The 16,297-nt window shown below is 48.2% G+C and overlaps 2 protein-coding genes across 6 annotated transcripts in view; one reads left to right on the forward strand and one right to left on the reverse strand.

The window, feature by feature from the left end:
* The first annotated feature begins 467 nt into the window (after window positions 1-467).
* GPR135 (G protein-coupled receptor 135) lies at window positions 468-6,573 on the forward strand. The gene is made up of 2 exons (XM_054068087.1): window positions 468-2,624; window positions 3,360-6,573. Exon 1 carries the CDS (start codon window positions 476-478, stop codon window positions 1,730-1,732), a length of 1,257 nt encoding a protein of 418 aa, XP_053924062.1. The 5' UTR covers window positions 468-475; the 3' UTR covers window positions 1,733-2,624; window positions 3,360-6,573.
* Window positions 6,574-12,482: 5,909 nt separating this feature from the next.
* Window positions 12,483-16,297, reverse strand: part of DAAM1 (dishevelled associated activator of morphogenesis 1) — a 105,279-nt gene continuing 101,464 nt past the window's right edge. For all 5 annotated transcript variants that reach the window (XM_054066708.1, XM_054066704.1, XM_054066706.1 and 2 more), the window contains 2 exons: window positions 15,768-15,938; window positions 12,483-15,313 (listed from right to left, as the gene is read on the reverse strand). In XM_054066708.1, the coding sequence (XP_053922683.1) occupies window positions 15,104-15,313; window positions 15,768-15,938 (381 nt within the window). In that variant the 3' untranslated portion in view covers window positions 12,483-15,103. The remainder of the gene's footprint in view (window positions 15,314-15,767; window positions 15,939-16,297) is intronic.

Below are 16,297 nucleotides of genomic sequence, written 5' to 3' on the forward strand. Positions count from 1 at the left end.
TAAGACCAGCAAAAGGAACAATACTAGGAAAAAAAAATTTTTATAGCCAGGATTTTTATACAATGCTTGAAAACATATGTTTAATACTTTGCCTCTGCTTAACTATAGTGCTTTATTTACAATATGAAACTCTATTTTTTGCACAGTAAAATATATTTATGAAAAAAAGTATGACAGAAAATTGAAAATCACCTTTTGAATAAAGACCATCCTTTCAGAAGATGTTCTACAACAGAGTCAACAGTTAAAATGAATTCTATCATTCTATGGCGATGTTGCAGGTACAGGGTGAGGGATGCCCCTTCCCCCATCCCGGCTGTGACAGCTGGTGTCCCCCAGCCCCACTGCTGGGCTCGGAGGACGCCGGTCCCCATCCTCCATCCTCCTCCATCCGTAGCGGCGGGGCGGGCTCTCTGGTTCCCTGGGCAACGCTGGGACGTCAGCAGGGCTGGTGGTACTGGGGCTGGAGGAGCCCATGGAGCTGGCGGCAGCCGTGCTGGGCAACCTGTCCAGCGGCGGGGAGGATGCAGGCGATGGGGAGGAGGATGCTGCAGGGTGGTCAGTGGCAGCGCTAGCATCACAGGCACTGGCGTTGCTGCTCATCTTCGCCCTCTCTGCGCTGGGCAACGGGGCGGTGGTACTGGTGATCGCCCGGCACCGGCAGCTCCGCACAGTCACCAACGCCTTCGTGCTGTCATTGTCGCTGTCGGAGCTGCTTGGAGCCTTGCTCTGCTTGCCCCTCGCCTTCGTCAGCCTGCTCAGCCACCCGCCCGGCGCGTGGCTCTTCGGGCAGCGTCTTTGCCTGGCCAGTGCTGCCCTCCACGCTGGGTTGGGCATCGCCGCCACCCTCACCATGGCTCTGCTCTCCTTCGACCGATACTGCGCCATCGTCCGCCAGCCCCGACACAAGATGGGCCGACGACGTGCTGCCCAGCTCCTGGCCGCCGTCTGGCTGGCCGCCCTGGCCCTGGCTGGACCCTGGTATGGGCTGGCAGGCGAGGGGCAACGGGAAGCCCATCCCGGGGCGTACCGCTGCGTCTATGTGTTGCCTTGGGGTTCCTCCCGGCTTGGGCCACCCTACGGAGCAGCTCTCATCGTTCTCTGCTACCTCCTGCCCTTCGCCCTCATGTGCTTCTGCCACTACAACATCTGCCGTGCCGTGCGGCTGGCCGAGAGCCGCGTGCGGCCCCTCACCACCTACGGGCACCTGCTGCGGGCCTACGGAGAGATGCGCACGGCTACCACCGTCCTCATCATGATTGTCTCCATCATCTGCTGTTGGGGCCCCTACTGCATCCTGGGGCTGGCTGCTGCTGCTGGCCACCTGCCCTTCTCGCCCACCATGGACGCCGTAGCCAGCGGGATGGCCTGGGCCAACGGTGCCATCAATCCCCTCATCTATGCTGCCCGCAACCCCAACATCTCTGTGCTGCTGCGGCGCAGTCGTGAGGGTGGCTACAGGACTAGGAACAACGTGTCAGCCTACCTCTCGGTTCCGGGCTGCCACCTGGAACCACGGGGCCGCGGTGATCGCGTCCGGGAACGCTACATCAACCAGCATAGTGGAGCCCCAGGCAGTGCCCTGTCCTCCTCTGGCCCAGCAAGTGGGGGAGAGGTGGCCATGTGGGCCTGCAAGAACCCTGCAGTCCTCTTCTGTCGGGATGGGCAGCCAGACACCATCTCTGAGGCCACCTTGCAGGCCAAAGCGGACACCATCGACACCAGTCTATAAAGGGATGGGGGTCCTGCATGGAGGCATGGGAGTCCAGAGTTGTCTCCCTGAGGAAAAGCAGGGAGCCCCGGAGATTGGAGCCCTTTGGAGCCAGACTATCACGAAATTGGAGAGATGGGACTGCGTGAGCCACAGTATAGTTTCTTCTCCATTGTGTGACCTCTGGTTTGGCAACCCAGTCACTGAGAAGCAAGAGCTCCACAGGGAAAGGAAGTCCCCCTTCCCTTTCATCAGCCCTGACGCACTGGTGATAGCCACCGAGCTCAGTCAGCACAAGAGTTTGACTGCAAGAATGACACAGTGTTTGCTCCAGTCCTGGAGATAGTGCCACAGTGGAGCTAGGAGACAGACACTCAAACACAGCCCAAACTGACTGTCTGAGCTGTTTGTTAAGTGCCAAAAAAAGCTACTGAAATCCTAGCGCTGGCAGCTGGAACACACGCTGAAAACAACACACTGTGAAAACTGCATCATGGCAGGAAGATGTTGCTTTAACCCATTATACGTGGAAGTGCTGACAGAAAGTCTTAGATTGTAGGACAGGATGAAAACCCAACCTATTAACTTGATTTTTTTTTATCTTTTCAAACTCCCAAGCATAACAAAACAGCAATTGTTGTCAAAGGGAAGAGGTATGATACAGAGAGGGTGGGAAGGAAAAGAAGATGAGACTTCAGTTGTCAGAATTTCAGCTGCCTTTTCTTTTTTTATAGGCACAATCAGGTTAAAATGAATTTGAGAAATGAGAGTTGTTGAAACAGACTGAAGAAAAGGGTGTGGGTGTAGACTATGGTATCACTGAGTTTGTGCACAGGGTGTATGTTTTCTTTTTGAGCTCATCCCAAGTGTCTCACAAGCGTTTAACTATGTTTAGAGGAACCATAAAAGACAGGTGAGTATCTGAAAGGAGAGCTCTTTGTGTGCTCTTAAGCATGTGAAAATGTGTATATGCAGAGAACAGTTATTATTGTATTGATGGCAGAAATCCATCTGGAACATAATATTTAAAAAACAACTCTGTTTTCCATTGAAAAAAAGGAACGTAACACAATGAAAGTGTGATTGCACAGCATAAATTCATGTGAATTTACCAGTATCATTTTTTCATCCAAAAGGCTAGAGCCTTAAATTAGTATTTTGAATCAGAAACTAAGATGGGGCCTTCCTTAGTCTTTGCCAGAGTAAAATGTGAAAGACAGGCAGTGTTTTAACTTGTATTTGCTTTAAAAATACAATGCTACTGTTATACCAGCTTTTTCAACTGCTTGTGACCCAAGTGAATATACTACCTTTATTTTGTAAGCCAGACAAGAAATAAATTGTCCTTTATGCAGGAGATGAAAGTGTCTCAGCCTGGCATCATTCAGAGCCCAGCCTTGAGAAGGGAACTTCTATAAACAAATGGCCAGATAAATTCTAGTTGAAATACCTAATTATTTGTGGAATTTTAATGCAGCTGTTTTACCTGCTGTGAGCATTACTGTAATTTTCTTCTGTGATGCTCCTGAAGTCCACAAGGAAAAGACTTGACTTTTGACTACTTTTCAGTGTGGATTCTTTGCCTTGCAGATCCTGGATTTTGCAAGTCGAGCAGTGGATTTGTACTTCTGTATTCTCTCTGTTTCAGAGAGAAGCCATACAGAAAACCCACAGCTTTTCACAGCAGTTCTTTGACCGCAAGCGAACACTACTGACTTGTTACAAGGGTAGGACAGGAATTTCTTGCATACCTGCCCTTCCGCAGTAAGGTATGGCTACTGTGAAGAAAAAGGAGGGTTTGTGAATGATGACATTAGATTTAACTCTTACCTAGGTTGAATCACAGAATGGTTTGAGTTGGAAAGGACCTTAAAGATCACCCTGTTCCACCCCTACTGCCATGGGCAGGGACACCTCCCTCTGGATCAGATTGCTCAAAGCCTCATCCAGCCTGGCTTTGAACACCTCCAGGAATGGGGCAGCCACAACTTCCCTGGGGAAACTGTCCCAATGGCTGATCATGATCACAGGAGATAATTTCTTCTTAGTGTCTCACCCAAATCTTCCCTCTCAGCTTAAACTCATTCCCCCTTGTCCTACCCCTGCACTCCCTGAGAAAGAGCCCCTCCCTAGCTTTCCTGTAGCCCCTTCCAGTATTGGAAGGCTGCTGTTAGGTTTGCCTGAAGCCTTTTCTCTTCCAGGCAGAACAAGGCCAGCTCTCTCAGCCTGTTCTTGTAGAAGAGGTTCTCCAGCCCTTGGATCATCTTAGTGGCCTCCTCTGGACCGGCTCTAACAGGTCCGTGTCCTTCCTGTGCTGAGAACTGAACTTCCCAACTCCAGAACTGAACTCAGTACTCCAGGTGAGTTCTCACCAGAGCAGAGTATAGGCGGGCAGGTAGTAACAAGGAGTTTGTTGCTGACTAATTTGCCATACAGAGCACATGGCGTTTGAACAGCTTCAAGGGCTTCTGCCTGAGTCCCACTAGTCATTGGCTTGTGTAAGCCAGTGTGTAAGTTTGTCCTTATGTCTAGCTCCATGTGTTCATCCAGCAGAAGGAGATGTGAGGTTTACCTCACTGTTCTACCTGATCTCTGAAAACTCCACTCATAGTGGCAGCTGCTTGTTCCCAGTAGGAAAACAATGTGGATGGGTCTCCTGGCCAAGCCACTGTGGAGACATCAGCTCCATGCCTCTTACATACTCACGCTAGTGTCAACCCACATAGAAATCCTCTTTCTTTGGGCTGAAGGAAAATTCAGTAGTTAGCAAGACAATGAGGTTTTAGACACTGCAAAACTAGCTTGGACGCTCCAACCCTCCAGACGTGGCTCTGCGATACTGCTTTCCTTCTTCCTCCCTTGCAGTGGGCCTGCATGCAAGGTGAGCTGCAATCTCCTTTGCACAAGGGCTCTGCAAAGGATGTCAGGGCACTTTTCAGTACTCCAATTCAAAAATCACGTGAATTATTCAGTGCAAGGTATTTGGCACAAGAGAGACAGCAGTTCACATGATTTGAAGACCAGTACAGCCCTGGATACAGGTGACAACATTAGCCAAAGCCAAACAAAAACTTGATCCTTGGGTTTTTTAGTCCCTTGTCAACCTTCCAGCATACTTACCCTCTGTGCGAGTGCCATGCTATCTGGCAATGATACACAAGACACTGATACCACTAATGCATTGTATATTGGAAAGGAAACTTTGTCTTGCTGAAAATCAAGTGTTTTGGAAGGTACTGTTCCAGCTGAACTGAGTGCTAGTTTTGCTGTTGATTTAATTATCAGATTTATTCAAGCCATTAGTTTCTACTCCCTTCCTAATCTCTGGATGAATTCTCAAATCAAAGCAAATGCTTTGCGCTTAACTTACGAAGTATGAAAATTAGCAGTTTATAAGGGACAGCCTGATGGGCTGTAATAGCTGACTAATCAATGACCAGAACCAGAATAGCCCACAGGCATGAGGTCCACCCTCCCTGCTTCTCTTTCAGCACTGGTGTTGGCTTGCACATCCAGCAGATGCCAGCAGAGACCTGAGTAGCCAGCACAGCCTTTCAGCTACTGTTTCAAGAAAATCCGCCTTCTCATAATGACATCAACCACCCCGCCTTCAGGACTGCTGCAATCCAAGTAAAAACATTCAGAACAAGTGTTGAGAGCAATGCAGTGCAAGCCCTAAATGTACCTCTCTGAAACCTAATTTTAAAGATGGGTTGAGTAGTCGTCATTAAACTCAACACGTGATGATCTTTGGGAGGCTTGTCGTAGAGTCTGAAATGAATAATTTGGATAGCACATCAGAGAAGTAGCATTTTGTGTGATGCTGGATAATATCTGTGCTTCATGCTCTCCAAAGCTGCAGCCCAGATGCCTGGTGAGATCAGTCCTGATGCTTGCAGGGCACTTAGTTCAGCGGCAGAGCTTCCTCTTCCCTCTGACTGCATTTGTGTTTTCACATGGTGACTCTGGTTATTAATAATCGGTGCACCTCTAGATCTGCTTGCAAAGCATTGCACAGGCACAAGGTAGTAACTAATTGCCAGAAGAATGAAATGGTCCCAAATCCTGCAGGAGTTGTCATCAGCAATGAGATTGTTAAGGGAAATGAGAAAATATGATAAGTATATCTATGTAAGACTTAGATACTATTGATAGTTGATAGTAATAGAGTATTGTATTAGGAATATAATAAGAACAGCTGTTGGAAATCAATCTATATGACAACTACAAGAATACTGCTCAATTGTCCCATTTGCAGCCCCAGTCCAGCTGAATCAACAGATTATACAAGAAATGTCAGACTTAGAACATAGGTATTAGATCTGATGATAAATGATGATAAAAAGTCAACTTAGTTTTCAGGATAGACATAGACTAGATATAAGTTCCAGTGCCATCAGGCACTGGCAGAGGCTGCCCAGGCAGGTGGTTGAGTCCCCATCCCTGGAGATATTTGAAAGATGGGCAGACGAGGTGCTCAGGGACATGGTTTAGTGGCAGATAGGAATGGTGGGTCTTGATGATCCAAGAGGATTTTTTCCAACCTGGTGATTCTATTATTCTAAGTTAATGGAACAGCTTGAGGTTTTTCTTTGAAGTTTAAAGGTGAATAGATGTGTTTCGAGAAAGAAGATAAGTGACTTAATACGAGCGGAGGAGGAATATGACCTGCTGAAGCATCACTTCTGAGGGAGAACAAAAATGAGACAGTGGAGATGAATTATCAGGGTGGACTTCTGTGGACTTTTGAGTTAATGAAGAATAGAGAACTAGGAGCACAAGGAAGAACACCAAGAACTTTTTGAAGAAAACACCTATTGTATAATGCTATGTCAAAATACATAAATATCTGGTGGTGTTTTGTGGGCCTCTGCCACTCACTGAGGTGATGGCCTAGCTCTGAGTTGTAAATAAAGCAAGCCGAGAGTTACCCACTGTCTGGTGAAAACCCATTAACAGGGATCCAGGCTTGGGTGACCCGATGCCCAGCTGCACTGTGCTGCTCTGCTGCTGTAAGCCATGAGCTTTCCAGGACCACTGGGGTGGGTTCCAGCAGCTTCACTGGGGATGGATGTGGGAGGACGAGGCGCTACCCACACCACGGCCAGCCTTCTTGCTGTTCCCATTATGTGAAGGAGCAAGGAGCTGCTAGAGCCACGCTGCCGGCAGCTCTCTGCCTGAGTCTTGAAACACCTACATTTGCCCCAGCTGAAGTGCTTGGGGAACAGTTCTGCTTTTCTAGGCATTTCTTTCCTAGGAAATCACCACTGTGACAAGCAGGAGGAAAAGTGACACGGAGAGACAGACTGCAAATCCCTCTTAGTGGCTTAAAATGGATGAGTCACAGCGGAAATCAAAGTGAAAGTAGCACATACCCCAGGGCACAACACCAGAGCCTGCATCAGTCTGGCTGGGTAGTGATGGATGATCTACTCAGCCAAGAAGTCCCTGGAAGGCTCAGGCTGAAGCCAGAGGAAACTCAGCATGGGGAATTCAGAGGCAAAGGGAGTACCAGCACAGCATGATGTCCACTGGGAATCAGAGCACTGGATTCCCTTGCAAAGACCCTCTCTTCACTGGTCAGCTGTGCCAGAAGGAAGGCAGGTGGTGACATGCTCCAGCATTTCTGTCCCAGGCAGCTGGCAGCACTGTGCCAGGCCCCCACCCCAGCCAGAGTGGAGTCTACACAGCCCTGCCCTGCTCCTGACCCCATCCATGTGGGCACCACCATCCTGTGGTCAGCGTCACTCACTGGTTCTTGCTCAGGGGCGAGGTTTTGGCTGAGCCTTAAAGCCAGACTCTTCTAGTGGAAGCTGTATAGCCACAATTGAAGAACAATCTGTGTGTTTTCTGCAGACATCGTTGCACTCGTCTTGCCACCCCAGCCAAAAAGGTTGTGCTGGTACTTGCTGCTCAGGCAGCAGTCAAGCCCTGAAGACTTGCTGGAGCTGTTTGTACGAGGTGAAGCAGCACACCAAAGTGCCCACAGGCTTTTGGGGTGATCTTGAAAGATGAGCTGGATTCAGCTGTGATTCAGCAGAGGAAATGAATTAACTCTGAGATGAGCCATTTGTTATTTGTGCTATTTCTTGCAGTCTAGCTGGCACTGAGGTTCTCCAGATTCAGCTGGTTTCAAAACGGCAGGCATTAGCAGAAGCCCACAAAACAGAATGCGGAACAACTCCCAAATACTCAAGCTCCTTTGTGCATCCACTATGCTTGTCTTAATAAAATAGTTTCAACCTTATCTCTTCCACAAAGAGTCAGCTTAGAAACTACTAAACCAGGGAACATCTGAAGAGATCCATAGATTCATAGAATGATTTGAGTTGGAAGGGACTTTGTAGTTCACCCAGTACCACCCCCCTGCCATGGGCAGGGACATCTTCCACTGGATCAGGTTGCTCAAAGCCCCATGCATCCTGACCTTGAGCACCTCCAGGAATGGGGCAGCCATAACTTCTCTGGGCAGCATGTGCCAGTGCCTCACCACTCTCACAGGAAAAAGTCTGTTCCTAATCTCTCATCTAAATCTCCCCTCTTTCATCTTAAAGCCATCCCCCCTCATTCTGTCCCTGCAGCAAACCCTTCTGTAGGCCCTTCTTAAGAACTGGAAGATTCATAAACTGAAAAAAAGTGGGTTTTAAAGCTTCGCTCTGAAAAGAATATTGCACCTCTTCTTGGAGGGGTTTCTATTGTTGTGCGTGCTGAAGAGTTAAAGGTGTTTGCAAACCTCAGTGCTTCATGCCTTGTGAGTGCTTTCCGTTCAGACACAGGGACATCCATTCCTCCTCACCCTCACTGTAAGGAAAAGCTGAAAAGTGCAGTGGAATGACTTCAGGGAGGTCACTTAGAGAGACAGCACTCCTCAGCTCCTGGGGAGATAGATGATCTCTAAGGCCCCTTCCAAACCAAACCATTCTATGATCCTATGAGATCAGGAGGGGAAATATTCAGTGCTACCCTTTTGCACCTCTGCTTCTTCCAGGGGCCAGAGCAAGTCTGACTGAAGGCAGCAGGAATCTCCACCTGCTTTTGCCAGCAGGACTGATACGTGGGCTTAAACACTTAGATTTATGCTTGGGGGCTTGACCAGAGGGCTTCACTGAAGTGTGCTCACTCAGAGCAGGTGGAAATTGTCCTCAGGCTGGGGCTGCACACGGGCACTGGGCTGGCTCCTAGGCAAGGCTGACAGCCCATCCCACCGCATCACAGTGGAGGGCATCTAGCAAGATGCTGTTGCTGCAGCTGGTGAGGAACAAAACCCCCTGAAGTGGGTCCTACAGATCGCAAACCCTGAAGGTCATAGACTTGGACAAAGAGCAGCAAGATAAATTTCTCTTAAATTGCTCATCCAGCAATTCCCTCACAACCATGTAACCATAATTTGCTTACCCGACCTAGCAACATGCTCTGAACTAATCTCAGTACGAGGGAAAAAAATGCTCTGACTAACCAGGTCACTTATTTCCCCAGTGAAATCTAATGTGCCACGGCACTTGTGCTCCTTCCTGACCTGTGCCTGTGGCTGCTGTGCTCAGTCTGGTGCATTTTACAGAACATTTGGTAATATACGGTCCCTGAGGTCATGTCGGGTTTTGAATGCAGCATCTGAATTGTAGATTCTTTCCAGAAAATGAAACTCAAATGGTGATTGCTCCCTGCTATTAAATTGGAAAGATTTGCTGTAGAAACTAGGTCTTGCCTGAGTGCTTCACTCCAATTTCACAGTAATAAGGGTCTCAGGCAGAGATCAGGATCTGGGCAAAGAACAAGGCTGGGGCTTCCTCGCCAGAGAACATTGAACTTTTCAGACCACAGTAGAGATCTCGCAGAGGAAAGCAAGAGGCACAGTTTATTTTATACCTGACAGCTCTAAAACTGTGAAGTCCAGGGAAGAGACGGCAGATGGTGGTGCTGCCTTTCCTGAGGCTCTGCTGGGGCTCAGGGGGCACAGACCCCTGGCTTTCTCCCTGGCTCACCAGCACACAAGCGTGTGCTTGAGGCTAAAAATAATATAAAATGCTCAGAGGTTTCAGGTCAGAACACTTCTGATTCAAAATGAGAGCTTTCCTTTTCCCGTGCAGAACCCTGAGCAATGCCAGGGAGAGACTTCACTGGAGAGATGTCTGCAGGATTTGCTGTAGGAGAGGGGATGGGGACAGGGATGGTGCTGGCTCACAGCTTCCATCCCGTACCCATCAGCTTTCACGTCAACTTGGCCTCTCCCAATCCCTCCAAGAACAGCTTGAAGGGCATGTTCACCCCACAGGACAGGCGGGTACGGAAATACCCAGATCTGTCTGTCTGTCTGTCTGTCTATCTATCTATCTATCTTATTATTTTATTACTTGTGCTGCTTTATTGCTACACTGGTTTCTGTACTGAGGGATGAGCCTGTTCTTGGGGTGCTCCAGCAGTGCCAGCCCTGCACAAGGACTGCAGATCTGGTGACCGGGTGTGACATTGGCGAAGTGCAAGCTTACCCCAGAACATCTGCTTGAACTGTGACATAGGCACTGGCACTGGGGACAGAACTAGGGACAGAGCCAGATCCAGCTGCGACACGGGTGGGAGCAGGACTGGACACGTCCCAACTTTGCCTACCCTTTCCCAAGGATCTCTATGAGGGACATCAAAACCTGACAGATCCATCCGTCCCATTGTACTCTCACTTGGGAGTAAATAAATATTTTTTGGTTGTCCAAGCAAGTCGTGGCTGCCCCGGCCCTGAAGGTGTTCAAGGCCGGGTTGGATGGGGCGTTGGGCAGCCTGAGCCAGTGGGAGGTGTCATCTAGGGGGATGGAACTCGATGATCTTTAAGGTCCCTTCCAACCCAAACTATTCTATGATTCTGTGAATCTATGATTCTATGGAGTTCAGCAAGCTCCTGCCCAACCCACACGCTGTGACCCCTCGCCAGTGGCACCACAGCAGCTTTGTCTTCCCTACTTACTGAGCTGAGTTTTGCCTGCAACACCGTGTCTGCACCAGGTCATCGCCCCAACCTCTTGACTCATCTTTTCCAAGCTGGGGGCACGATGCCAAGGATAACAGGTTGAGTGCGGGAGATGATACCAGACACTCCCTGCTCCGGCAGGACTCCCAGTCATCCCAGCCTTCGGCAATGGGGAAAGCCGCTGGGCTGGAGTGGAGCAAAGCCAAAGCTGGCTCAGCAGGTTTGATGCCACCAACCTGGGTAGTCCCATGAGGCAATTCCTCTGGGAGTGCCATGCCCAGAAGGTCCCCTAGTACTGACGGGTCCAGGCAGGTTTGTCCTATCCAGCACACCCACCTCATGGGCTTGACTGGAGGGATCAGCCAGGATTTGGGGCACAGAAGCACTTTTCCAGGTGAGAACCCAACTGGCCAGACCACTGGTGAACCTGAACTCCTGGTGACACGGCCTCACAGAGCACAGCCATGCTGGTCCATGCAACATTCCCTTTCCTACGGGATAATGTCATATCCCAAATTTATGTTCCCAAGCCATAGATGCTATTTCAGCGCTAAAGAAGGGTTCGTGGGCTGGGAAGCTTGCACATCAATAGGATTTTTTTTTACTTCACATATCTCAGATGAATGAAAAGCTTCTATCTTGGCTCACATCTCCAACTGCCACCCTGTCCCCATCCTAGGGACTGTCCTGTGTCACATAGCGGCACGGCCCAGGAAACCTGCCATCAATCAGAATTTCAGGTCTTCATCGTGTTTTATGTTTTGGCCAGCTTGCTCACATCCATTATGGATGCATCCCAGTGCCGGGAGCAGAGGGATTTATGAAGGGAAAAGCAGCTAAAGCCACACTGGGTCCTTTCACTACACAGTCCAGGGCTACTTTTGCATGGCATCACCAGCCCACCCAACCAGTGGATGTTGTGATGGTAGCCGTGCTCTTCATCACTGCCCTTCGTTCCCCGCCAGCCCATTGCTCGGTCATAAATATGCTCTGTGGTAAGAAACGCTGGCCATGGGACATCCACAGAAGGAAGCTGCCGCGTCTACCAGCCCCAACGCTGGGTGTGATCGCATCAAAGGAGGACCCAGCAAGCACAGAGATGTGTTGACAGCCAATCTATGCCAGCTCAGTGAGTGCTCCATGGTTATACTGGGGAAAGCACCGAATGAAGGGGGAAGAGCATGGGTTTGACCACAATGCTGATGCTCCCATGGCTACGGACACTGGGGTCTGGGGGTGTTGGGTGCTGCAAAGGTCCCTGATGCAAAGAGCATTGGAAAAAGAAGAAAATAACACAAAGCCCAGATGGAAGGTGTGTGGGAAAGGTAATGGTAAGCATGAATAGGCCAACAGGGGTTTGGGCTACTGTCAAGAAAACATCACCAGTGTGTCTAGATTGGCTTGCTAGAGGCACGTTGATCAGCCCAGCCAGCAGCAGCTCAGCTGAAGAAAGGGAGATGATCCGATCCTGGTGGTCACTTCAGTGCAGGCTTCTACAAAAGCTGGTCACTAAGGCGGGAATAGGTATTGGCAACAACACAGTGGGGAGAAATGAATGAGTTGGTGTTGCCAGCCAACACGTGGGCAACTACGAGAGCCAGGAGGGTGGAAAACCCCCCCGACCATCTGAAACCCAGCAGGCACAAAAGCATTGAAGAGGGAATATCAGCCAACCCCAGCAACAACTGCAAATACCTCTGAAAAACAGCAAGCCATCCAGGGACTTTTCTTCAACACCCACTTCAGTCCCCAAATAGCCCTTTTTATTCCCCAAAAAATAACTTGCGGCTCTGCCACGTACACTCACCGAAATCGTTTTTCTTTATTGCATATCGCCGTCTTAGAAAATGTACAGTCTCATAACATTACACAGCATTTCCCGCTAGCTAAGACTACTGACATCCTTGCACCTAACAGACTACCTCGGTCACTACGAAGCTAATAAAGTCCAAGACATATACTTCAGTTTACAAATTATTATGGAATTTTTTTTTTTTCCTTTTTGGCATTATTAAAAAAAAAAAAAATCATCTTTAAAATACACACCCAAGAGAAAAGAGTGGCTACTTACACCAGCACCAATCTAAAAGTAGTTTTCGACAATGGCACATGGAATTACCTGCACACAGCCTTTCGTTTATTTATAGAGATAGAATATTTTTTGTCTTTTTTCTCTTCTTTTTTGGAAAGAAAACAAAGAAACGGCAAACTCAGCCCGGTAATAAGGCTGTTATAAAACAATTAGAAAAAAACAAAACCAAAACAGGTTTGGAAGGGCAAGAGGAAATCTGTCAGGAAAGGTCCTGATGTGGCACTGGGGTTGCGGAGGCAGGAGTTGAGGGTGGGTCCTGGCAGCCCCACGCCCAGGGACCCTGGGAGGCAATCACCCTTTGCGACTCCCACCGCCTTTCGAATGAAACACACGTGACCAACCATTCCTTAAACCATCAGAGGCCAGACTTCTTTTTTTAACCTTTTTTTTTAATTCTTTTTTTTTTTAATATTTTAAATTCCTCCCCCCCAAAGTCCATTCCCCCAATTGTATCATCTGCCCCATTTTTTCAGCCATAAATAAAAAATATAAATAGAGGCACTTTAGTTAAGGAATAGTATTATCATTACCTTCTGTCTTTATTTCCCCCTCCTTCTTAAAGCAAAGTGCTTAACTCCACCTTTGAACATAATCTGCAGGTTTTGCAGCTGCTTGGATACGAGGTGCTGGTCTTTTATTTTGCGCTTACCTGCTTTATTTATTACTGCTTTAAATGCTACTCAGAAAGTCTTTTTTTTTCTTTTTTTTCTTTTTTTTTTTTAATCTACAGTGCGTCAAAAGTTGCAACGAAGAAAAGAACAAAAATGGTAAAACCACAGCTCTTGACAACTCCGGTCACAGAGAGATTTCACAGCTTTCACTCAGCACACAGACCCCGAGGCCTTCAGGTGCTTAGAACCATATTTTTTTTTTTATACAAATTAAGTTTAAACAGCACTTTTGCTATACAGTACATACAGTTAACTGACGTCCCACACCCCACCGGTAATATCGATTATCTGACAAAATAATAAAAACCAATCGTGTTTCCAATAGCGTTAATATCTAGTGCAACAGGGACAAACTCATCTCTCCACAGGAAAAAAAGAACAAACAAAGAAACAAACAAAAAAAAAGGATTAAAAAAGTATTGGTGGTATAAAAAGGTTTTGGTTTGTTTTTCTTAAAAAAAACACACCACAAATAAATAAAAGTAAAAAGTAACAGTCCTCTATATATTCAGCATAATTTAAGAATAGAAATGTTAATATGTTATTGGTGGTTACTTTTTATTCTCCAATTCTTAATTTTCTAAATCCATAAATTATTACTCCCTGAGAGCTTTGAATTATTCTTATTATTATTTTTTTTTTGTCTTTTTTTTTTGGACTGACATTTGACAGGTAGTTCTGCTAACAAATTTGCAATGACAATGAACAGCAAACCTGGCTAAGAGACGAGCGTTTCTTGGCATCGTTGCTTCTGTGTGTCCGGTAAAGGAAAAAAGAAAAGAAGATGGGTGAAAGCTGGTGGCTTTTGCACCAGCCTCTTTGCACATCAGGTCCTGACCCACCTTTACAGAGGATACAGTTTGTCCCATTGAACAGAAAACAAGAATAAACATTACAACGCAAAAGTTTATGCTCTTTGTCTCCTCCAAGAACCGACCTTTCCCAACGCCCCGGGCCAGAAATCGTTAGAAAAGTCTAAATACATCTGTGTGGCGTTAGAGCAATAAGCACTTTGGGATAAACTTTTTCCTTTAGCAAGGTGGCGGCAAGAGGAAAAAGAGCATTTCCCAAGGATGATGGGAAGAGCATTGTCCAGAGTGCCCGCAGCACCAAGCTCAGGAACCAGTGCAAAAGCACGGATGGGTGAGTTTTTTGGAACAATCCCAACAATGAGAAAAAAAACCAAAATCAGATTAAGTTCAGTCAACTGTTTTTTTTCTTTTCCTCTTTAAACCACTTGGCTTGTGCGCAAGGCGTCCCCCGCAAACAGCCCTGGGGAGTCCGAGCAGGAGAGCAGCAGGGAGCTGCTTCCCATTGCCTCTGGGGATCACGGGAAGCACCAGCATCTCTGGGTTGGGGTCTCCCCTGCTCCGTGGACGCAGCATTGTGCTTGTGCATGAGGAGAGCTACTTTTCGGAGGGGGTTGGAGGGCAGGGGACGGCGCTGGCACACATCAAGGTGGGCTGCCCATGCACCTCCATCTGCACCCCGACCCGACTATGTACACAGTATATACACACACACACTCGCCCGCAGGGAGAAAGAGCGTGACACTGTTTCGCTTTGAGTCACGAGGCAGTATAACGGGAATAAAGAAACACCCTAGCCACTTCAAAAAGACTAACCCACGGGTTTTTTTCTTGGTTTTTGTTGTTGTTGACGTCTTTAGTTCAGAAGTTGAGCTTGGTGACGGGCCTCTCGCGGCCGCTGTCAGCCAGCTGGTTGGCGATGCGCTTGCGGTTGCGCTTCAGCTTGGAGAGGTCCTTGTCAAAGACTTCGCCTGAGCGCAGGGCCGAGACGAGGTCGTCAAACTCACCGCCTTCTTCCCCACTCTCCTTTGCTTTCCTCGCCTTGCGCTCCCGCTCCCGCTGCTCCTTCAGCTACGTGCCACAGGGGAAGGAGGGAAAGGAGACATCTTACTCCCATGCAGGTGGTTGTGGGGGTGCCCAACACACGTGGTGACTCCCAAACCCATGAAACAAGAGCAGTTCCCCACCCCAGAGCTTGGCACATGACAGCTGGTCAGGTTTATTGATGTAAACTATGGGCTGATTTCCACAGCCCCGTGGCTGCTACTGATGGGTCACAGCAGCTCACACATAGCACCAGCTCTGCTGTATGTTTTAGCTCCAAGATCTCACCAACCCAAGGTCATTAGATAATTAAGCAAGCAACAGTGAAAAGCAGGTGGGTCTAAGAGTGCAGAAGTTCATTGCTTAGCCTTCAGCACTCCCTCTGCCACCATGGCCAAGGACAGCTGCTGGGGACAGTGTAGCATGGTTGCCATCCCCAGGTGTCCCGGGGTTCCTGCTGGACTTGCCAGTACCCACTAACCTGTGCCTCCATGCGTGCCCGGCGCTCCTCCTCCTCCTTCCTTCTCCTCATGTTCTCATTCTCCTGCTTAGCCTCAGTCACAGCTTGAAGGAACTGGTCAAAGATGCCAAAGAACTCATCGGGCTGCATTTTGTCCGTGTCTTCTCCGAAGTGCTTCACAGCCTTAGAAAACTGGGAGAGAAGACAGGGATCTATCAGTCTTGGAGATACCCACTACTCTGGTGAAACCCGCCATGGGAAGTCTTTGACCTGATGGAGCAGAAAGAAGCACTTCCAGTGGCCGTGACAGAGAGTAGTGCTTTGATTCCTCAAGCCTTGACTTAGACATGAAAGAAATCATCTGACCTTTTACCTGCTGTCCTGTAAAACCTGGATCACTCCTGAGCCTCCTTTCCTAAAACATCCCCCTCCAATCCTTCTCGCCTCTGGATCTGCCGAAGCTTCCCCTGCCTCAGCTCGACTTTATTAACTAAGCAGCAGTAAAAACAAGGAAGCAAAATATTGTGGGACTGAAGATTGAAGACATAAAC

This window comes from Cuculus canorus, chromosome 5 (assembly GCF_017976375.1).
Source record: "Cuculus canorus isolate bCucCan1 chromosome 5, bCucCan1.pri, whole genome shotgun sequence".
Lineage (NCBI taxonomy): Eukaryota > Metazoa > Chordata > Aves > Cuculiformes > Cuculidae > Cuculus > Cuculus canorus.

What these genes read in the sequence shown, in the direction of transcription:
- GPR135 (XM_054068087.1), top strand. Translation starts at nt 476, where the DNA reads ATGGAGCTGGCGGCAGCCGTGCTGGGCAACCTGTCCAGCGGCGGGGAG.